The sequence below is a fragment of the Euleptes europaea genome, chromosome 15 (assembly GCF_029931775.1).
Source record: "Euleptes europaea isolate rEulEur1 chromosome 15, rEulEur1.hap1, whole genome shotgun sequence".
Lineage (NCBI taxonomy): Eukaryota > Metazoa > Chordata > Lepidosauria > Squamata > Sphaerodactylidae > Euleptes > Euleptes europaea.
Window position 1 is genome coordinate 30,990,129 of NC_079326.1, and position 23,450 is coordinate 31,013,578.

Consider the following 23,450-nt stretch of genomic DNA (forward strand, 5'->3'; position numbering starts at 1 on the left):
CAGAAGATCTGAAGAATTTTATGTTTCCCTTCTCCTCGCAGACTCTTCTCGGGAGATAACCATCCCAGTTGCCAAATTCTGTCTCTGGATGTGTGAGATATGTAAACGGCTGGCTGAGATCAATGATCTTATTCCATAGATGGCACTACCTCCCCTTTTATAGCTTATTCTTAAACTTAAATTTATTATTATCAATATTGTTAATCTATTATTAATACTATCAATCTAACTTTAATTTCATTGCCTTTTACTTATATATGGAGCTGATTCTGTATCGAAACAAATATTGATTGATTGATTGATTGACTATATAATAAATAAAACATTTAAAATAATTTTAAAAAAGAAAATGAATTGTTGCTCAGCAGTTGAGCTAATACTGTATAATGCAAAAGACCCAAGAGCTAAGTTTAGGGACATTGGTCAATGGTAAAGTATCTGCTTGGCATGCAAAAAGTCCCTGGTTCAGTCCCTGGCATCTCCAGGTTGTTTGGGGAGGGTTTTTTTTTTGCTGGTTTGTTTATTTGTTTTTTAAGGAAATAATTGGGACTCTGGAGAGCTGCTGCCAGTCAGTGAAACTAATACTGAGCTCGATGGTCCAGTGGTTTCATTCAGTATGTTCATATGATGGAGATGTTAATGTCCATGGTGTCCCCATGACACTTCTTATGTCTTCATCTTATTTCAGGTGGTACAAGGTCATGTGTGTTTGCAAAGCACTACAGAAAGCCAAAATCCATAACTGTGAACACACATGGGCAACAGTGGCTACTATATCATCTTCAACACCATGAAAAAAAAATTCATCTCCAACCTGAGACTACCTAACATCATCCTTCCTCCTTATTGCGGTTGAACTGCGCTTGATTTCTAGTGAACCCATTTTAGGCATCCACCCATGCATGCCTCTGTGATCCCCACATCCTGTTTGTCTCATCAACCGCATCAGAGCCTCCTGCACCATTCATGCCGCACGCAGAGCAAGAAGCTGGGGGAGGTCATTTCTTTGTTTAGTTGAACTCTGGTTTATTGTAAACCATAGGCTGAACCTTTGCATAGCACCCTGCAGTCCCTTCTCCCATGTGCTGTTCTCTAGCCAGCTATAATTCTGGTATCAGAACACACTGTCATTCACAGATATACAGAGTTCAGATGTGTACTTGCTTCAGAGATCCTGTTCCCATGTTGAAGAGCTGGGCATGCCAGCCAAGTGTGCGACAGACAAACCAGGACATTCTTTTAGTGTAATTTTTTACATCACTGATATTAATTGGTGGTATTTGTATTGTTTAAATTTTCAGCTCTCCAGCACAGTTACGCAGTTTTCTGGAAGGCTGAGTCAACCTTGAGCTGGCTTTCTGAAACCACCTTCCGTCAGGATAGAACTCAGGTCGTGAGCAGAGCTTTTGACTGCATAAGAAACACACCGATATACTGCTTGAATTGGGGATCTAAGACACTCCTAGCCCTGTTTGAGATTTTGGGCTGATTGTGATGGAAGAGTTCCACATGTGTAATTAGGATTGCCAACGCCAGGTGTTCTTACTGGGATGAAGGTGATGCAACTACCCTGCAATCTTTGGCTCTCTGGCCAGTGACAGAGGCCAGAGTATAACTGAGAACTCACTGATGGGGCTCAGTGGTAGAGCACCTGCTTGGCATGCAGAAGGTCCCATGTTCAATCCCTGACATCTCCAGTTAAAAGGTTCAGGATGTGAAAGACCTCTTCCTGAGACCCAGGAGAGCCACTGGCAGTCTTGAGTAGACAATACTGACCTTGCTGGACCAATGGTCTGATTCTGTATAAGGCAGTTTTCACATGTTCATGTGGGCAATCATCCCCTTTGCTACTGAAAGTAGAGTTCCCAACCTCCAGGTGAGGGCTGGAGATCTCCTGGAATTACAACTGAACTTCAGACTAGAAAGATTTAGTACTCTGGAGAAAATGGCTGCTTTGGAAGGTAGATTATGTAACATTGTCCTCCACTGAGGCCCCTCCTCAAACCCTGCCCTCCCCAAGCTCTATCCTTAAATCCCCAGGAATTTCCCACCCCAGATTTGGCAACCCTAACTCAAAGCCCAGGCAATTAACAGTAGGTAGTAATTTATATCTCTTTTTCAGCAGTTGCTTTATGACTGCTTTGCAAATCAGTGAGTCAGCCAGCTGGCTACAACCATCTGAAGGACTCAGGGATGATCTTCAAATCAAACTGGAAATAGATACCACGGTAGCCGTACTTGTTACAGCATTGCCAGGAGGCAGCTTCTGGGGAGGCCTTGGACATTGTGCCCATTTTGTTGACCCTCCTGTAATTGGCCACTGTGTGAAACAGGTTGCTAGACTACTGGTCTGGTCCTCTTATGCTGTTAGGTTAACACCGTCTATGTACTCTGAATTTACAGATGGGGAGATGTTCATGGATAAATACATATTTTATAGTTAGGTGCACAAGTGTGATTTTCACAGCAGTCGTCCCCACATCAGCGCTGCCATTTATCAGAATGTCACTGTTCCTGTGGCGATCTCTGATGTTTTCATAGGGAGGTGACAAAAAACCACTTCCTCCTTTCTTTTCTAAATTAATCACGAACCTGTAGAGAAACCAGACATATACCCACTGACTACATCTAACTAAAAGCTACAGCAGTCACTACATTGTATGCTATGACTATGTATACTCAAAGAGAGGCTATGGGTCAACCTGCTCTTGCTATGGATGACAACCCAGATCCTACCTCACAGTCAAAGAGGCACGTCACAGAGATCCCCATCCAATCCTGTGATGCTTAAGGGAGAGAAAATGGAGGCAAATGCCCAAGTATCCTTACTCACCCTGTGCCACCCCTACCTGTCAGCTGTCCACGTCAGACTGAAATGCCAAACTCTTCTGCTTGCCTTTGCAGATGGCTAGAACTCAAGAGTTGGGTAGACCTTCTAATAGCTAAGCAACATGAACAGAGAAGCCAAAACTTGCAGCATGGAGCTCTTTGCAGAGATTAAATTGCAAGTAAATAGTGTTGTCAGCTCCAGGCTGGGAAATATCTGGATATTTTGGGGGGTGGAGCCTGAGGAGGGCAGGGTTCGGGGAGGGGAGGGACTTCAATGTGATAGAGTTGAATTGCCAAAGCGACCATTTTCTCCAGGTGAACTGATCTCTATCAGCTGGAGATTGGTTGTAATAGTGGGAGATCTCCAGCTACTACCTGGAGGTTGGCAACCTTACCATTCAGCTTTAGGTGGAGTAGTGAGAAGGCAGGCAGGGCTGAGTCCAGCTCCTTTCCTTAGCAAGTGGTACAAGGTTAACTGGACTGTATGGACTTAACACAAACAGATCCAGCTGTTACATGAATAGATGTCCAGTGCTGGGGAGAGAGCTAAACATATCTGTGGAACCAAATTCAGACCAGTGCCACAGAAAGTGTGGAGAAGAAGTTTAACCCCCAAGCTGTTTTCCTGAATTCAAGCAGCCACCAGAGCAGCCACATGATAAAACATCTGTCTGGGGTAAATGGCAGCTCAGGTGTGTATGAGTTTCAAGTGTATATGAGTTAAATCCTCCATCTGCCACATTGCAGTCCAAATAATAATCAGTGCCCATGAAGGCAGAGAAATGCGCTGGAGCTCAGGCAGTTGAACTCTCAGGAATGTACCCAAAATTATGTGTGAAGAGGTCTTATGGTAGCTTGATATTCAAGCAATACAAATGAGAAGCCCATGAAAACTGCAGGGGGGGAGTGGTTGGGAGGCAAAAGGAGGAAGAAAAGACTTATGTTCTTCCTTTGCCCCTCTTACTTGCCACACAAGAATGGATTCCTTCCAGTGGGGAGGATGAGGGAAGAAATTTTGAGGCCTTTGGCTCCTTTCTTGACTCTACAATTCTCCAACCCCTCCCCACTAATGAACTCAAACCCTCCATTCCACACATGGTCACTGAAGAAAAGTTTTGAACTCAGAAACAGCAGTTACCCTGATAGAATGGCGTTTCTGTTTGCAGAAAAGGGGGTGGTGATTACTGTGGTCTACCCCTCCCACTGCATACTCCCCACTTTGCCTGTTTTATTCCTGAGGCCTGTGGGATCTAGGAATTTTTTTCAGTGGGGAGCTCAATAGGCTTCAGCAGGAGGGGGGTGCAGGAAAATTCCATTCTGTGAATTCCAAACACTACTGTTTCCGCAGAGTAGGGTTGCCAGCTCTGGGTTGGGGAATTCCTGGAGATTTTGGGATGGAGCCTGAGGAGGGTGGGGTTTGGAGAGGGGAGGGACTTCAATGCCCTAGAGTCCAATTGCCAAAGTGGCCAGGGGAACTGATTTCTGTCGTCTGGAGATCGGTTGTAATAGCGGGAGATCTCCAGCCACCCCCTGGAGGTTGGCAACCCTACTGCAGTGGAGGTACCATTTTGTGCCACTGTGCCGAATGCTCCTTGGACATGTGAGAACCTGTGCTCTCCAAACTTGCCTCTTCTACACAATTATTTAAAGTTCAGTAATCCTTTCCTGGGTTGCATCCTGGTCACACTAATTCGTCTTTTATTGAGTTGTGAGAAAACCCATTTATTTATTCTGCTTGGAAAGTATGCTCTGCTAAAGAGAATAGAATTCACTTCCGAATCACCATGTTTAGAGGCATAACTCTATTCCCATCAAAGTTAATTAAGCTGCATTAAATGCCATTAAATGTTCTTGATTTGCTGAACAATGAGAAAGATAGGGACTATTACATACACACACATCATGGATGTAACATAGGAAGTGACAATAGCGTGGCAGACAGCATTCATTGTCGGCATAATTTTTCATTTTTTTAAATTTAGGAGTGAAACAGGAACTGTGCCGAAACAAGATTTCTTAGTTTCACCATCTCTTATAGGCAGTAACCCAGGTGCACTTTGGTTTGTGTAAAATGACAGATAACAAATATTCTCTTTTTAAAAATGCAGAGATTTTGAAATTGATTTGCAGCATTTGTATCCCACCTTACCTGTAGAGAGCTCAGGTTTTTTTCAATTTGCATTTGCTTTTTTGCTTTTTTTCTCCTTGTTTATTATGTTTTGTTAATGAAGAGTTATGTGTATTTGTTGCGCAATTAAGGAATATAATTAGGTTTTTTTTAAGCTACCAGCTTTCCCATCCAGGAATAGGTATGCTAATGAAATTTGAAAGCTATTGCTATTACTATGGCCAAGTTTACACTGCCAAATCAGTTTTTGGGGGATTCTCAGGATCACATGGAAGAAGTGATGAATGAACCTGAACAAAGATGAACCTGTGAGCTTGCAGCAGTTCTCATGACAGCAAGGGGGTGCTGCTGCTGTCGTCTTGTTTGTGGGCTTCCTAGAGGCACCTGGTTGGCCACTGTGTGAACGGACTGCTGGACTTGACGGACCTTGGTCTGATCCAGCAGGGCCTTCCTTATGGTCTTATGTTCTTATGGTCTTATGTTCTTATGTGTTACGGCTGGGGCAAGGTGTGCATATGTTACCATCACAGGAAATCCTGTATGCCTGTTGTATCCAGCATATACTTCTGGTCCCTGCATTGCCCTTCTTCCACATGACCATGGAAGCACCTACATGAGCTCTGGAGAATCACATGAAGCCAGTGTAACAGTAGAATCAAATGCGTGAAGCATCCCTCTGTTTTGGCAACCTAGAAAATAAATATGCCTCACTATTTGTTAAATTGGCAACCTATATGTTTCCTTCAGTGAGGAAAAACAGCATCACCTGAAAATGTTTAAGAAAATTGCATGTGGGGGGAACGGTTGATTCTCCTCTCGACACTTGGCAGTCCTTTCCTGAATTCCCTCCTTCCACCATGGCTGCTTTTTATCAATAAAAGAAAATTCGTCTAGTTTGACCTTTACACTCTGTAAATCTTTGGTAGCTAAAGGATTGCTACATGCAAGATTGGTTGCATGCTTCTAGTATCGGGCACACATTGTGCTAATTTTCTTGAAGAATAACACCCTTTCTTCCCCCACCCCCAAAGTCAATGTTGTCCTGAGGCTAGTTCGCAAAAAAATAAGAATCACCGTCTGATCTGCTTCTTTCGCTTCCTTTCGCTTCTTTGAACCAAGCCTGATCCGAGTCTGAGGCACAGTTTCAAAGGTTTAGGCCCAGTGTTTCCAAGTTCTGAACCTGCTTGTCAGACACGACTATCCTCCTCTTCCACAGCCCTGTGAAGACCTGGAATGAATTTCAAAAGCCTCTTTCGGACGCTTCCTTTTCTGTTTTTCCGAGGGAGTGTCCCGAAGACATTGGCGGCACTGCTTCTGTCCCACAAGGGGGATCCAGAACCACTACTAGCCGCGCTGATACTTCTATGCCTTCTCAGTGAAGTCTTCACCACAGCGACAGTAGAGTCTCTAGGGAGAAAGCAGTCGTCCTCTGTGCTTGACTGCCGGCTAAAAGCCAAGCTACCGGGATCCTCAAACTCACTCCCTTGGTAGAAGCTGTCCTCGCTGTCCACCGTCATGGAGCTGAGGCGGCTTATACAGCTGCTTTCGCTGGAAAACCGAGGTTTGTTTGCCAAGGGTGACCCTGACCCAATATAGTCGCTCAGTAGGTCAGTTTTTTCTAATCTCACAGGATCAAGGGGCGAGCTGCCATTCACTTCATCTAGAAGACAGACAGAACCGACATTACATTTGCAAGACCTCTGCTGCTGAATTTCCACAGTTTACAAGGCAGGAACCACTATTTCTATTAGAGAAGGGATATTCCCTGTTCAGACAGCCAAATCTATGCAACAGGACTAGCCATGACCATCATTCAGGACAGCCAGTGTGGTGTAGTGGTTAGAACATTGGACTGGAATCTGGGAGACCCGGGTCTGAAACCCTCTCTGTCATGGAAGCTCACTGAGAGACCTTGGGAAAGTCACTCTCTCAGCCTAACCTACCTAGAAAGCCAGCATGGTGTAGTGGTTAAGAGCAATGGTTTGGAGCGGTGGACTCTAATCTGGAGAACCGGGTTTGATTCCCCACTCCTCCACATGAACGGCGGACACTAATCTGGTGAACTGGGTTGGTTTCCCCCCTCGTACACATGATGCCAGCTGGGTGACCTTGGGTTAGTCACAGCTCTCTTAGAGCTCTCTCAGCCCCAACTACCTTACAGGGTGCCTGTTGTGGGGAGGGAGGGGAAGGGAGGGTGCTTGTAAGCCAGTTTGATGCTTCTTTAAGTGGTAGAGAAAGTCGGCATATAAAAACCAACTCTTCTTCTTCACAGGGTTGTTGTGAAGATAAAATAGAGGAGAGGAGAGCCACTATGGGAGAAAGTCAGGGTATAAATGAAGTAAATAAATTCAAGGCTCTGCAAGCCATGGGGAATCCCAAGATTGCAAAGAAAAATATCTTGCTTTAAAAAGAACTAATTGGGTGGGGGAGTGAAAAGTGAGACCTCTGCATGCCTAGTTGTGACCAAAAACTTACTGCTTGAGTTTAGTTGAGCTGTCATAGCAAATAAGAAGGAAGTGGCTGTGGCCAGGAGGAAGAGGATGTGGTGAGGAGGGAGAAGGTGAGCCAGGCACAGCAGTGGGGGAGGGGGAGCCAGCAGCATGTAGGCAAGGTGGGAAAGGGCTTTTGCCTCCCCTGCAAGTCCCCTGCAAGTCCCTAGCAGGTCCCCCTATTTTAGTGTACTGGAAATATCCCTTAAGTCCTAGGATTTCATGAAATTCAAGGGGGAAGCTGCATGAATCTGTTGCAGGGAAACAAAAAAAGGCTATAGGGCTATTTTTGTTTAGAAGGCTATCATGGATTGATCTCTCTCTCTCTCTCTCTCTGTCTCTGTCTCTCTGTCTCTGTCTCTCTCTGTCTGTCTGTCTCTCTCTCTCTCTTTCCACCCTCCCCCCCAGTCTGGCAGATAAGGACTGAGTCACTTCTGTTTAGAGCTCCTGGCAGGGATTGTGCAAACTGTAAAAAAGGAGCAGCCGTCGTAAGGGCATTGTTAGGGTTGTGCAAAAAGAGAACCAGAGTGACGGAACCAAAGATTTGGATCAGAGGTCTGTAACCTGTAGCTCTAGAGCCAAAAGTGGCTCCATACCAAGCCAAATATGGCTCTCTTTTTTTAAAAAAAGAAAAGTAAATCTTTAAATTAAGGTATATTGAAATGGATGCTGGAATGTGAAGCGACTGGCAGGCAAAGATGTTAATGGGACTAGCAGGCTTCTTAGAGGTGCTTTATAGGAAGGAAAATGATAAAGTTGCCAGTAATCCAAATGCGAAGATGCACAGATTTATGCCACACCTTTAAAATAATCACATAGGATGCTCCTGTATATGTGTGTGTAAAGTGCTGTCAAGTCACAGCTGAGTTACAGTAACCCCATACGGTTATCAAGGCAAGAGATGAATGGAGGCAGTTTGCCAGTGCCTTCCTCTGCACAGTGACCCTCTAATTCCTAAGTGGTTTCCCATCCAAATACTAACCGGGACCGATCCTGCTTAGCTTCTCGGATCTGATGAGATCAGGCTAGTCTGGGCCATCGAGGTCAGGACTTCTGTTTATGTTTGATACTTATTGTGAGAACCTGTGTGTGCCTCTTGCTAATAAAAGACACAACAATCAGTGTTCGGGCTAAAGAAATTTTATGGATTATTAACCAATGGGTCATTTGTCAGCAATATTAAACTGTGTGTTTCTAGTTAGACAAATAGACTTTCTTACGCTGGCTCTTTTTTATTTCTTGGCCTGAATTTTGACAAACTTTGGCTTGTTAATTATAAAAAACTTGCAGATGGCTTCCAAACAACAGCCAACTCTATCCCTGGGCAGGTCCCGGTCCTGCATGCCTTTACCCATCATCTGTCCCAGGCTCAAATGAGAACATAACTGCATTTTCATCGGCTTTAATTCCTCAGTTAAAATCAAGCTGAAATATCCAGGGCAAAACTCTCTGATTGCATGAGCAGAAAAAGCTCGTGCGAGAGGATCTTTCCCAACCTTTCCTTTCCCTCAACAGCTGCCAGAAAACCCTGAGAACAAGAGGTGGGAAGCTTGTAAGCAAAACGCAAGGCAGTTCAAGGGGCTGCATTGGAGGGGCTCAAGCAAAATCCCCTCTCCTCACTCTTCAGCTAGTGCAGCAAGCTTGGAAGTAGGGCAAGGGGAGCAAATATTGTTCAACACCACCACCCCCTCACTGCAGCCTCTTCAGCGGAGCTTCCTGGGTATTTTATTATGGGGTCCTCCAACTCTCAGCAGTGTTCTTTTGGGGGAGGGAAGAGAAGGGGCTGCTGGGAATGGAAAGTGGCAGAGAAGACCCTCTTATGCATGTTCATGAAGCTGTAGAATCCAGCCTGTGCTCATTATCTTTGTATAAAACATCCCCTGAAGATTTTGTTAAAAGGGGAAGAAAGAAAAGCCAGAATTCAAGCCAAAGGAACTCATGTTTAGAGTCAGCCCACAGCACTTCTGAAGAGGAAGCGGAGTCCGTCATCGTTTCTTGCTTCCTAAAGCGAGAAGACCAGACTTACCATTAAGAAGGTGCTGTTCCTGTAAACACAGAGACTGGAACTCCACCAGCTTGTCGTGCAACGTTTGCTGTAAAACACAAACCACAATGACTGTAATTCTTCTGTCAATCTGAGATACTCTGAAAGATTTGTTCTCTGAAAGATTTGTTCACTGAAAGACTGGTTTACTTTGACCGAGAGCACAGTTATGAACATCGTCACCACTGATGATTCCAGACATCTTCGAAGATAGTTCAATTTAAAAAAAAAAAAATGCTAGACTTTAAGCCACAGCACCGTCATGTGGAAGATTCCCACTGACTAAATACATTGCACTGCTTTCAAGTTTAACGATGTACATGTAGAGTCAGGGAGAGGGGAAACCAGAGATGTATGGAATCTATGGGAATCTTTCGTGTGGGGGGGGCACTGCTCCTGTGGTGGACTAGGTAAAAAAGGTAAAGGTCCCCTGTGCAAGCACCAGGTCATTCCTGACCCATGGGGTGACGTCTCATCCCAACGTTTACTAGGCAGACTTAGTTTACGGGGTGGTTTGCCAGTGCCTTCCCCAGTCATCTTCCCTTTACCCCCAGCAAGCTGGGTGCTCATTTTACCGACCTCAGAAGGATGGAAGGCTGAGTCAACCTTGAGCTGGCTACCTGAAACCGACTTCTGTCGGGATCGAACTCAGGTCGTGAGCAGAGCTTGGACTGCAGTACTGCAGCTTACCACTCTGCGCCACGGGGCTCCTTATGGTGGACTAGAGAGCATACCTGAATTTGCTGGGTCACATCAAACTAGAGTGCATGTCAAATATACCTTCTTGTGGTTTTAACTGCAACTTAATTGGGGTACAGGAGCCCCGTGGCGCAGAGTGGTAAGCTGTAGTACTGCAGTCCAAGCTCTGTTCACGACCTGAGTTCGATCCCGACAGAAGTCGGTTTCACGTAGCCGGCTCAAGATCGACTCAGCCTTCCATCCTTCTGATGTTGGTAAAATGAGTACCCAGCTTGCTGGGGGTAAAGTGTAGATGACTGGGGAAGGCACTGGCAAACCACCCCGTAAACACAGTCTGCCTAGTAAACTTTGGGATGTGACATCACCCCATGGGTCAGGAATGACCCGGTGCTTGCACAGGGGACCTTTACCTTTACCTTTTTTTAATTGGGGTACACAGGACTCAAACATTTCATTAGTTAAAGCTTTTTTTCATATATATAAATCGGGAGGATTAAACCACACACTGTAAGAGAGAGCTAAGAAACACCACTTCACATAGCAATGAATCGGGTGTACTATATGTGTATAGTTTATAAGAAGCTACATAAAATTGTTTTTAAAATAGTCATATGGAATTTGAAAGGCTAACAGGGGTATTATGGTATAAGTTTGTGAGGAATTGGGGCAGATTCTTTTTTTCCTACATCTTATCTTTACGACAACTCTGGGAGGCAGGTTATAGTGAGAGAAGGCAACTGGCCCAAAGTTACTCAAACAGCTTTATGGGTCAGAAAGGATTTCAGCCTGGTCCTAGTTCAACACTGTACTTGACTGGCTCTCTATCACATGGGTTCTTGTCTAGTTTTTTGAAGTCTAGTCCATGACAGTTTATGTCATAACAAATCTGTTAGTCTTTAAGGTGGCACAATACTTTGTTCTAATTTACTGTCCGGCAACCAAGTAACATGGCTACCCTTCTGGATTACATACTGTAGGTTCCTGTCTCTCTTATGCATACAGTGCATGCACCTGGGGTCATGTTCACACATTATCGTTTTCACACGTGCTTTAAATAAAATCTCAGGTGGGCCGTGACTTGGAACCTGGTATACGAACAGCGGAATCTGCAGGCATCCCACAGCCAATGTCTCATCGAGACACCTTTGAAAGCTTTCCTTCAGAGAAAATAGACCATCAGACCCTTGATCCAAACTTGAACAATCTGCAGCATTCTTACGAGATGCCAAGATTCACACTAATCAGCCGCTGCGCTCTCATTAAGCACAGCAATGAAAGATCGGCCTGTGGGGCTCAGCTCATTCTGAGCTCTTTTGGGGTGGATGGGAGGAGGCGCTGGCCTGCTTAGCTGCTTTAATCAAAGTGCTCGCTGCCATACCAACTTCAGTGTCATTTGGCGGTCAAGCTCAGGTGGCCGCTCCACCTTACAAATGAGCAGCAAGGCTGAGCGCATGGCTGTCCCAGCTTTCCTCTATGATTCTGCCAGTCTTGAGGGTTTATTCCAGGGTAAAATGCAGCAGAACAAGCAACAGCAGCCGCAGGAAGGGACCTTTCCCTCATAGAAGAAGGAGAGTTGGTTTTTATATGCTGGCTTTCTCTACCAGTTAAGGAAGAATCAAACTGGTTCGCAGTCTCCTTTCCTTCCCCTCCCCACAACAGACTCCTTGGGAGGTAGGTGGGGCTGAGAGAGTTCAGAGAGAACTGTGACTAGCCCAAGGTTACCCAGCTGGCTTCATGTAGAGGCATGGGGAAACCAGCCTAGAGTCGGGAAACCTAGGAGTGGGGAAACCAAGTTCCTCCCCTCTCCAAATTCCTCCCTCCTCAGGCTCTGCCCCCAAAATCTCCAGGTATTTCCCAACCCGAAGCTGGCAACCCTACCTTGCCCACTTTTTTAGACCATGGGGCAGGTGCCCCATTAGGGAACAGTGCTCAGAAGACCCACAGGTGGTATGTCAAAGAGCCACTTGTGGCTCCCAAGCCACTGAGTGAGTATCCCTGCTCTAACCACTATGAAATGCTGATTTGCCAGCAACATGCTGGCATTGGTGTCCAGTAGATCCCAGCAGAGCTCAACGTCAGGATTGTTTTGGTTCAATGCCTGTCATGATGTATATCGTAATTTATTTGTTTTGGTATCCAGATCAAAAGGTTGGGTTGCTTGATCTGTAGCCTGAATCCCGGGCAGGAGTTGGGAAAGTGGAACTGTGTGTGTGTAGGGGAGGTTTCTAAGAATTTGCACAGCAATGCAGAAAAGTGACCTCGAGGGGCACAGATAACACTGAAGGCCTCTGAGTAAAGAGAAACCACCTGGACATGAGGGGGTTGGGATCTTGTGCCGGCTATAACGGAAGACTACTGGAATGTATGGGTCATTAGAGTCTTTGTGCTGTACCAGAGCGATGAGATTTTCTGAATGCTCCCTGCAATTACAACAAACCACTGGTTACTGCTGAATAACTACTGAGTGCCTGGAATTATTGGAATATTGTTGGGACAACGACAAGTCTCACACTCTGTGAATTCTGAACTCATATGGTACATTGCTCAAGTGAGTAGAATGTCCCCTGAAGTCACTTTGATCTGCACGATTAAAGTCCATTTATACAAAGCTATATTCATAGACTACAGCTTATGCTACATAAACTCTATACATGCAACCGATACGTTAAACCCTTCATAGAATCAGTACCTTTAAAAGACACAGCTTGGTTTCCAGTTCCATCCTTTTCAAAATCAAGACTTCATTCACAATATCTAGCCTGTAAACAACACAATAGCACAAGATTGTAAGACGTGCCTTGGCTTGATCAGACTGAAGACTATCTCGTGCAGAACTGTGGCTGCAACAGTGGCCAGCTCATAAGCACCACTAGGCAGAACGAGCAATCCCTGGTTGCTTAATTTAGAATCTGGTGAAGATGGTGTCATTACAAACATTTGCACACACAAAAATCGTTTAAATGATAGAGACAAACGGACAAGAGGGTGATGCACCAAATGAAATCCTGGCAGCTCAGGTGAACGAAGATAAAATACTGACGAAGCTGCCTGCTTTCCTTCACCACTGATCCTTCTAACTCAAGAAATGGCATGCTGGCGGGAACACGCAGCAACACAAAACCCATCGGCAGAAGAATCCATAATGCCATACAATGGAACCCAAGAGGGAGAATGGTTGGAAAAGAGATAGGGAAATGGGAGCAGGAATAGGAACGGTCACCAAGAAGAACAAGTGGTGTGTCTCTCTGCATTCATTCCCATTGATAAACTTCATAGAATCATAGAATCATAGAGTTGGAAGGGACCACCAGGGTCATCTAGTCCAACCCCCTGCACAATGCAGGAATTTCACAACGACCTTCCCCACACACCCTTAGTGACCTCTACTCCATGCCCAGAAGATGGCCAAGATGCCCTCCCTCACATGAACTTCCTAAGGTAATAGAACCAGCATTGCTGACAGATGGCCATCTAGCCTCTGCTTAAAAACCTCCAGGGAAGAAGCACTTACCACCTCCTGAGGAAGCCTATTCCACTGAGAAACCGCTCTAACTGTTAGAAAATTCTTCCTAATGTCTAGATGGAAACTCTTTTGATTTAATTTCAACCCGTTGGTTCTGGTCCAACCTTCTGGGGCAACAGAAAACAACTCAGCACCATTCTCTATATGACAGACCTTTAAGTACTTGAAGATGGTTATCATATCCCCTCTCAGTCTTCTCCTCTTCCGGCTAAACATATCCAGATGCACAAAAGCATAGACTTATTTTTTCTTGGTCTTTCCTTCCGTTTTTACAAACATTTTAAAAAATTGCACAGTTCTTTCACACCCTAGGCAGAAATAAGGCCGTTTTATCTCTAGGCTGGCTAGAAAACTTAGTGTGTGCCTTTGGCTTAGTCACTTATTCAGCCTTACTGACATCACAGGATTATTGTGAAGGTAATCTGGCAGAGGGAAAGGCCTGGAGCTCCTTGGAAAGCAGATGGGATTAAAAAAAACCCGAACTAAATAGAAACAAATGATGGCTGCATCCCCACATCACTGGATGCTGAATGAATGAATGTATGATTTTATTTGCGGTCAAAGACCAATAAATGTAACAATCATACAACAAATCAAATAAAATAGGATATAAAAAACTTATCAAGATTAAAATCAGATTACCACATAGTACTTTAACAATGAGTACCCGGCTTTCTGGGGGTAAAGGGAAGATGACTGGGGAAGGCACTGGCAAACCACCCTGTAAACAAAGTCTGCCTAGTAAACATCGGGATGTAACAACTCCCCATGGGTCAGGAATGACCCGGTGCTTGCACTGGGGACCTTTACCTTTACCTTTTTACTTTAACAATAATCTTTCCTATAAACAAAAGAGCCATCAGGTTTCTCCACTTTGAAAATCCAGTAGTTTAAGCCCAAACTTTATCTGCGTCTTTGCTTTTTAATTTACTACATACTCACTGGATACTGCGAAGTAGCAATCACATGAAAACTGGTTTATCCTGTGTAGACAGTTGTGCTATAGCACAGCAATAGCAAAATATGTATAGGTGCAGCCATTGTTCTCAACATTATTACCTTTCCTTTTACCTTTTATCCCTTATAAGCTCCTTGATCAATTGATCTTGAGCAGCATATATCTAGTGTTGGAGGGATATAAGGACTGAAACAAATCTCGCCACTGACAATGTAGTCTTGGGGTCCCTATCACTTAGTAAAAAAGGCATTATGTCAGTCACAGAGGCATTGGACTTGTATATTAAAAGGGGGGGAAATATAGTGCTATCGAAGTTCCTCGTAAAAGCGGCATTCCAAAAGGGCATGGGCTAATGAGTCAATAGAGCCAGAAGAGCAAGGGCAGATCCTGTCTGAGTATGGTATATTCAGAATTCTGCCCTGCATTACCATAGAAGGGTTAGCATTCAATCTAGCCAAGCAAAAGGCTCTACAGAGACGAGGAGTTGTCAGATAATATGTATAGGCAGGCAGACCACGTGGAGGGGGTATTCCGAAGAACTGGGATGAACAGACACGACGAGCACGAAAAGTAGTGCTGTTATAATCGAGCTCTTTAATGCGCTTTATAATTTTGGCAAAAGCTTCAGTTTTCCCAAGATTAATCCTTCTGTGCATTATTCTCCCCTTGACACTGAAGGCAATGATCACTGCGCTCATCCATTTTTTTTGTCAGAGAGCTCCATGCCTTAATTTAAAGAGTTCCTAAATATACTGCCAGCACCCAGCCAACAGTCTAATCTGAACGGAGGTAAAAGGTTGCCAAGGTATGTCACAAATGTCAAGGAATCACTGACTTTTGGGAGAACCTGTGTACCCCCTAACATTCGGAGTTCTCAGACGTTTCTCAGGGTGATCAGTCACGGGAGAGAGAATGCTAGGTTTGGGCCATTTCTCAGCCCTTGTGCCAGCCGTAGAAGGGCTGCATCCCAGCGTGGAAATAAATGACATCGCTTAGGATGTGAAAGATCAACCCAGTAAATAAAACCACAGCGCTGCTCCCTTTGTTTCACTCACAGCACAGTGCCGGCAAAGGTCAACTCATGGATCTGCGTTTACCTTAACGGATTCCCAGATGATCTGATCAAGTCCACCATTTGCTTGTGACTGAGCCCTTCAGTGCTCACCCTGTTGATATTGGTCAGAATATAACCTGCAATGATTCAAAATGCAAGTCATTAGAGCATGTATTTATTTCTTGAAAACATTTATAAACCACTTTGTTGGTTTTCAAAGTGGCGTGCCATATTTAAAAAGAGAGAGCTTTGAGCCCTTGAAAGTGCTAAACAAGTGGTAGCTATCATTGGCAACTAGGGATGCCATTTACCCACTGGAGTTGGAGGTCCCTCATTGCTGCTTGAATGAGCAGCAGCAGAAAGCATGGAGAGAAGAATGGCATTGTGAAATGTCACTTCCAGACGGAAAACCAGAAGTGATGTCAGCAAGGTACTGTGAAGCTCTAGGAATCTAACAAATCTCTATAGTAAAAACATTGGCTGTTTTTGCATGGTCAGTTTTGATGCTTGTTGAAAGCTCTTTTTTAAAATGTGACTTTGAAAATACCTCTTCATGGTCCTGATAGAGGTGTAGGATTTTAATGTGTATGGCTTTTACTAGGTATTAGTTAAACAGGCCAGAAAAGAGCAGTCTTTCCTAACACATAGAGTGTATATAATGAACAAAAAAGGTTTATTTTGAACTCAAGGACAAGATAACACAGGAATTTTGTTTTGCTAAATATTGCAGACGCCATTACCCAGAAGGGAGGGGTATGAACACATCATGGGGCGTATACAATTTATGTCAGAATGAAATTTGATCAAACACAGAAAGAGTGTATACGGTAAATATTCCTAGATTTTTATGGTAATTTGGAGAAGGGATTTTAATGTCTTGAGACACACTTTCTCTCTGCTGGCATAATAAATTACCTCTTGCTTCTAAGAAAAGAACCTGAGTCGTCCCTTGTTCTTGGTGGATCTGTGCCAGGGAATAGGGGATTGCTTTTGCATCTAACAGTCCCGACACAAAAGGAGAAATTCCACTCCCCACACTTGCCTGCTGTTTTGTTCCTGCTTGCATAACCATTAGCAAATGCATAGCTAACGCTCCTCTGTTGTTTTGCATTGTTCGTTGAGGGGGAATCTTCGCAGCAAACTCCAAAGGTCGCATTAAGTGGGCTCTTTTATAATGCAAAGCAGGTCTGTGCCGGCTTCGCAGTCACTTCCGGAATGACGGTTCAGTGTGCAAAATTTTTAAAAAATATGTGGGGCAATTCAGCCTGGAACGCACTGCTAATTACCATGCAAAAATGGCCATAGATTCCTAGAGCGTCTCTATGACACAGTGATGTAACTTCCACTTTTTTGTGCAACGCCATTTCCACCTGCCCATCCGCCCTGGAGCCTAGTAAGTCTCCCACTGGTTGCCAGCCAAAGGCTTGCAATCTTATTGGCAGTGTAAAATAAAAACAGCTGAAAGCTACTAAATCAATGCAGTAGATTTTTCCCAGCATCTTGCATCCCATATATGGAAAACTTTCAGAGGCAGGCTGCTCCCCATGCCTAAAGGTAGGCCATGCAAAAGCAGGACACAGCAATAAAACTGTACTTTTCAACGTCACCGTCATAACTTCTCACAATGAGGGTATACAAAGTAGGGTTGATTGATCCCCTGACTGTAATTGGGGCACAGGCTGATAAAGGATGAGGGAGTCCTTCAGGTTAGACAGATCCCTGGCAATGACTACCCCAGTGTAACCAACACAAATATCAGTCACATCTGCTTGTCGCTTCCCATGCGTAAGATGGATAGTAGCCCCAGACTGCTGTCATACACATTGGATAATGCACTTTAGCAATCATTTGCAAGTGCATTATCCAACATGCGTGAAATCAGACTAGCACTCAAGTCTGGAGTTACAAAAGCATGATCAGTGTGCCAAGGTCTCCTCAATCCAGAAGGGGGCAGAAGATACGCCAAGAAATTTGAATTGTATTATTCGCTGCAAACTGCTAGGAACACTCTGATCACCGGAGATGTCACCCCTGCATCTCACCCATTCGGGTTTTTTTCTTTCTAAATCTGCAAAAGAGAGAGAGAGAGAGAGCAGAAAACTGAAACTTACCACTTTGGAGTCCAGAGAGAGAGGCAGGGCTTCCTTCCTTTACTTTGCAGACATAGGTGAAGCTTTCCAAGCAGCAGTTGGTTTGCTGCTGAAATCGAAGCGTCTGTCAATTTCAGAAGCACAGGGTTACTGGCTGGGCAGCCAAACCCCTTACTTTGCAGCCTGTCACCCCAATTTGCAGATCCTTGCATGCAGCAAAAGGTACAAGGGCGCCTGCTTCGCATTTCCTCTTTTTAAAAAATAACAAAAACTTGAAGGAACAAACAGGTTTTCCACCCAGCAACAAGGCTATTTTTTGTATTGCTGTGTTTGAACAGTGACCAGACTGTTCAGGCAGGGTCACTTTTGGTGATCTGAACGGCCTGAGAACAGGACTGTAAAGTTTTGCCCTGGGAGATAGAGAGGACAGAAGCTACAGTAGTTACTTGGCTCTCCTCCTTCTTCTGTCCAGGGCTGCTGAGAGCCCCCACAAGGCCCCCACATAAAGAATCCTTCTGGACCCCCACTCAAACCACCAAGGCCTAATGCAAATATCACATCAAAGAAAATCATGTGACTTTCCTGGCCTCAGGGTGTCCAGGCACCCAAAATCATCCCCTAGTTCCTCCTCCTCTGGGTGGCCATGCTTCTGTCTGAAGTGTATCTCCTCCCTTTGACCATCCCGAATGAGGAGAGTGTGGCACAAAGCTAGCGCTGACTTCACTCTGAATCAGCAACATTTTATCTCCTTAGTGATTTTACACAGTAAGATCTGATTGGTAGGGTTGCCCACTTCCAGGTGCTAGCTGGAGATCTCCTGCTATTACAACTGATCTCCAGCCGATAGAGATCAGTTCCCGTGGAGAAAATGGCCACTTTGGTAATTGGACTCTATGGCACTGAAGTCCAAACCCTGCCCTCCTCAGGCTCCGCCCCAAAAATCTCCAGGTATTTCCCAACCCGGAGCTGGCAACTCTACTGATTGGTTACTTGGCATTGTGACATCACAGAATTCATAATATGATGGCTCAGATCACGTTGTGAGGAATGAGAAGACAAAAAAATGGTGTGGACCACCCAGGTGGTCACCCAGATGGTCACCTAGGTGACAAGGGAACTATGAGCAAATGGATGTGAAAAGCTTGGGGGTGATCTTTTGGGGACATTTCAGGTCCTCCAGAAATTTGTTTTCACATTAAAAAGTGTTGATTCATGAGCACCTGTCACAGTGTTTATGTATTTCTTTAAGGACTACATTCCATACCTTCAAGAGGCAAAGAATTCCTGTGCCTTTAATGAAATAGCAGAAGAGGGAATTTTGAGAGATGCAACTTATTGTGTAGGGTTCAGGATAGCGGGATCTGTTTTAGTGCATGTCACATCTGTACGGGGGATCACAGCCACAGGCTCACGCTGTTCACAATGCTGAGGGCTCACCTGAATTTCAAATCCAAACGTCTCATTGTCTTCTTTGAAGATTTTGAGTGATATTCTAGAAAAGACAAATACAGTTAACACCCAACTGAATGGGAATGCTGTGTTTTCAGGCTTTATACAGGATGAAGAAGTGCCATCCACCAGGTTTCAGAAGGTACTTCATGTGTGCATTGAGAAACCTTAAATCTGAGGCACTCCCCAGAAAACACATGGGTTATAGGTAAAGGTAATCCCCTGTGCAAGCATGAGGTCATTACTGACCCATGGGGTGATGTCACATCCCAATGTTTACTAGGCAGACTATGTTTATGGGGTAATTTGTCATTGCCTTCCCCAGTCATTTATACTTTACCCCCAGCAGCAAGCTGGGTACTCGTTTTACCGACCTCAGAAGGATGGAAGGCTGAGTCAACCCTGAGCCGGCTACTGGAAACCGACTTCCGTCGGGATTGAACTCAGGTCATGAGCAGAGCTTTTGACTGCAGTACTGCAGTTTACCACTCTGCGCCATAGGGCTCTTACATGGGTTATAAATAAATTCATATACCCAAACTGGATTTATGTGGCATTCAGCAGGTCTGGTTCACACATGCTGGAGAACATTGAGATGGTAGTAGGAACTGTACTGGTCTGACAGCGGGTGGTGGGTTGTAATTCTGAATGTTTCTTCACTCTCTGCAAACAGAAAATTAACACAGCAGACAAAAATGTTCCACGCTCTCTCTTTGCTTGCTGTGCTGATTTTCTATTTGGGGGGAGTGTGGTTTTTTAAAAACGCAGGAGAGCATTTCAAAGTGTGATCTTCTACCGACCATCTGAAGTGTACAATCCATTCTACCACCTTACTTTCATGTGTGAACCAGACCTGAATTAATTGTAGAGTAACAGACTAATTTTTAAAGTGCTCTGATGTTATCCACCTACGAAGGAGAACGTGAGAAATGAAGGATGGGTTCTCCATGATAAAGATGATGATCTGGTACTATGTTTCAAACATTAAAACCCAAATTAACTTCCATTCCGTAGCTGTCTACTCACATCAACATGACTCTGTACTAGTATAAACTGCAGGATTGCTCAGAACTTCTGCTACTCTTCAGCCCACAACCTTCTCTTCATCTGCTTCACATTTTCACCCCCGCTGTTCTATATGCTCCCTATACCTCAATGCAAAATTATAATATTACTGGGTAGTAAGCATTATTATTAGTTTGTACTAAAAAAAAAAAAGAGGGAAAGCAATAACTTTCTTACCTTTGAGGGCCACCTAAGGAACTTGTTCTGTGTAAAGCAAACTAGAAATAAAAGTTTGCCTAGTCAGTCAGTTGCAATAGAAATAGAAATAGAATACTATTTATAAAACTAAATGCATCAACATGCATTACATTTCACGCAAAGCAGAAGGGCTGATCTGCCTATCATATTTTTATCCTGCCCTTCTTCCAAGGAGCTGAGGGCAGCCTCTGTGATTCTCCCCTTCTGCATTTTACCCTTACAAAAACCTCGTGAGGCAGCATAGGCTCAGATAGTCAATGGGGTAAACATTCTGTAGCATGTTCCACAGTACACAGTGGTAGTTACAGTGCTGAAAAGATGCTCTACAGATAAATGTGGAAATAGATGCTTTTTTCAGAGAGTTGAAGACATGTCAAGGAGGCCCATGAACTATTTTAGTTTTGTAAAAAAAACCCTGCATTATCAGCTATAGCACTAAATACAATTAAAATATCTACCATCTCTGCAACCTTGTACAGGTAGATCTCTGACTATAGATAGCCCCAGGAACTAGCGTTCCCCCTCAAAGTTTAGTCTACATAAGCACTTGTTACTGTGACCTGTAGACATTTGAAAAGGTTATTTCAATAAGCACTTTTTAAAAATGTGCCCTGTGTCAATTAATTATGCAAATAATTGATCAATGTTGTCTGCCTCAAAAATGGTAATATATTATTTCTCCCCTATTATTTTACAGACTGTTTTCATGCCAGGCATAAGCATTCCATATTGCAATTTATTTTCTGTAAATAAAATTAATCACAGATGTTATCTTTAGGGTTGCCAGCCCCATGCTGGGAAATACCTGGAGATTTTGGGGGCGGAGTCTGAGGAGGGAGGGGTTTGGGGAGGGGAGAGACTTCAATGTCATAGAGTTCAATTGCCAAAGCAGCACTTTTCTCCAGGGGAACTGATTCCTATCGACTGGAGATCAGTTGTAATAGCAGGAGATCTCCAGCCACCACCTGGAGGTTGACAGCCCTAGTTATCTCTGATGTAGGAATGATTGCCACAGAAAAGCAAACTCTGGCAGGTTCCAAATAATGAAATAGAACAAATACTTAAAAACAATACAAACCTAATGTCCTAATCCTGTGTTTCGCTGTTCAAGGAAAAAGACTAATTTGTGGCACGGCCTTGTGCAAAGGAAGGGCATCCAGAATATACAAAATTGGCAGTGAACATTTATACAGGATTGTCAACCTAATCTTAACCTGAATTTTCTGCTATAATTTTTTGCCTCCTCGAGGGTGGGCATTTTGAGGCAAGAAACTATAGAAAATAAAATGATGGGACACACAGAATATACAAAACTATACAAAAAAAATGTATTTATGCCAGGCACACTATTATCCATGTTGTGAAAAGGAAAGGACAGAGAATCTTTCGGGCCTCTTTACTCCCTTCAGGAACATTTCTGCTCAGGCAACGTGATTAATTAAAAAAACCTGCTTCCAACTAGAATCGCAAAAAGGCCCTCTCTTGGAGATGTCAGGGACTCAGTCTTCGCCATTGCTAGCTGTTAAATAAATTACGCTTAAGGGCAGGGGACAAATCACAACTTCCGCAAAGTGGAAATCAAGCCCCTCTTTTGATTCAAAATACAAACCTTCTTAGCACCGTTATAAATTGAGAGCAATCCTGGCTGCAGCATGGAGGCTCAATCAGCCAGCAGAGGCAAAACCTTGTTTCAGAGGTTGCTTCAGCCGTGCATCGATCTTGGGCACGGGGCCCATTACTAGCACAGAGGTTTGCTTTAAAAGTTTGCCCACAGAGCAAGCAAACCGGAGACCCTGTCTGGCCACCGTCCCACCGACTGGGTTAGAGTTGGCTAAAGTTGCCACTACCCCCACCAACTAGGGAAGAGTTTGTTTGTTTTTAAATTTAAGGATTTTTTAAATTCATCGTGCCTTTACCAGCATCCTCACACACAGGGATTGAGAATCTGCAGGTTTTTTTGGCATGGTGGTAAACGGACGGGGGTGGGGGTTTCACCTGCAAAATGTCTGAGATTCAGAAAACTGGCTGACGTGACCGAGATGGGATTTCTGCTGGCTCATCACATTCCTCAGAATAGCCTCTCATCTTGTACATTTTTCCAGCAGATAGATCTCGATGGGTAGCCATGTTAGTCTGTCAATAGCAGTAGAAAAGAGCAAGAGTCCAGTAGCACCTTAAAGACTAACAAAATTTCTAGCAGGGTATGAGCTTTCGTGAACCACAGCTCCCTTCTTCAGACACAGCTAGCTGCATCTGTATCTAGCTGCATCACTTCTTCAGATACAGCTAGCTGCATCTACATCTAGCTGCATCTGAAGAAGTGAGCTGTGGCTCACGAAAGTTCATTTTTTTACCCAGCAAACCCTCAGCCTCATTCCTTCTTTAAAAACGAGTGATCTGAGCCCTCAAAGTGCAGCAAAATCATTCTGAAGGACGGATGAAGAAGTCCTGCAACCTTCTCAACAGACAACATACCTGCTTGTAATCCCTGGGCAAGGTCTCCACTGAATTGGTGAAGCTCTTGGCCCTTCTGTTGTCCAGTGGAGGGCTACGTATCGGTTCCAAGCAGGGGGTGTAAGGGGCATTCTCGCTGTAGCCCATGCAACGGACATTGCGGTTCTGATGAATAAGCCTCTTTAAGGACATGTTGGATTCCCCCCTCAAGTTGCTTCCAGGCTGGCCCGGTTTCAAGGACCTCGCATGACCTAGAGGAAGCAACTGAAAGCATAACCTCCGCTGTGAGCAGAAGTATTTAAAAAAAGGAGGAGGAGGAGAACGCCCATGTGACTTGTGGTTTAGGCGCAGGTTACATAAATCTCCTCTCACAGATCGCTCAATGTTTCTTTTTAAGCTTGCAAGTTTCTGGGGCCTCGAAATTAAAGCAATCTGCTTATTCTTTCCCCGTTTCATTCCTCAGAAGCCAA

At 44.3% G+C, this 23,450-nt stretch overlaps 1 protein-coding gene across 1 annotated transcript; it reads right to left on the reverse strand.

Annotated features, from left to right (window-relative positions):
• Positions 1-6,144: 6,144 nt before the first annotated feature.
• Positions 6,145-23,172, reverse strand: CYTIP (cytohesin 1 interacting protein). The gene is made up of 8 exons (XM_056861560.1): positions 23,002-23,172; positions 20,506-20,546; positions 19,252-19,306; positions 17,836-17,938; positions 15,768-15,861; positions 12,879-12,948; positions 9,473-9,539; positions 6,145-6,617 (listed from the first exon to the last, which is right to left on the reverse strand). The coding sequence occupies exons 1-8, from the start codon at positions 23,170-23,172 to the stop codon at positions 6,145-6,147; spliced, it is 1,074 nt and encodes a 357-aa protein (XP_056717538.1).
• Positions 23,173-23,450: the final 278 nt, after the last annotated feature.

Excerpts from the sequence above, each read along its gene's own strand:
- CYTIP (XM_056861560.1), bottom strand. The coding sequence starts at position 23,172 with ATGTCCTTAAAGAGGCTTATTCATCAGAACCGCAATGTCCGTTGCATG. Across the intron at positions 12,949-15,767 it reads TCATCTGGGAATCCGTTAAG|GCTAGATATTGTGAATGAAG; the intron begins GTAAACGCAGAT and ends TGTTGTTTACAG. Across the intron at positions 9,540-12,878 it reads CCAAGCTGTGTCTTTTAAAG|CAAACGTTGCACGACAAGCT; the intron begins GTACTGATTCTA and ends TGTGTTTTACAG.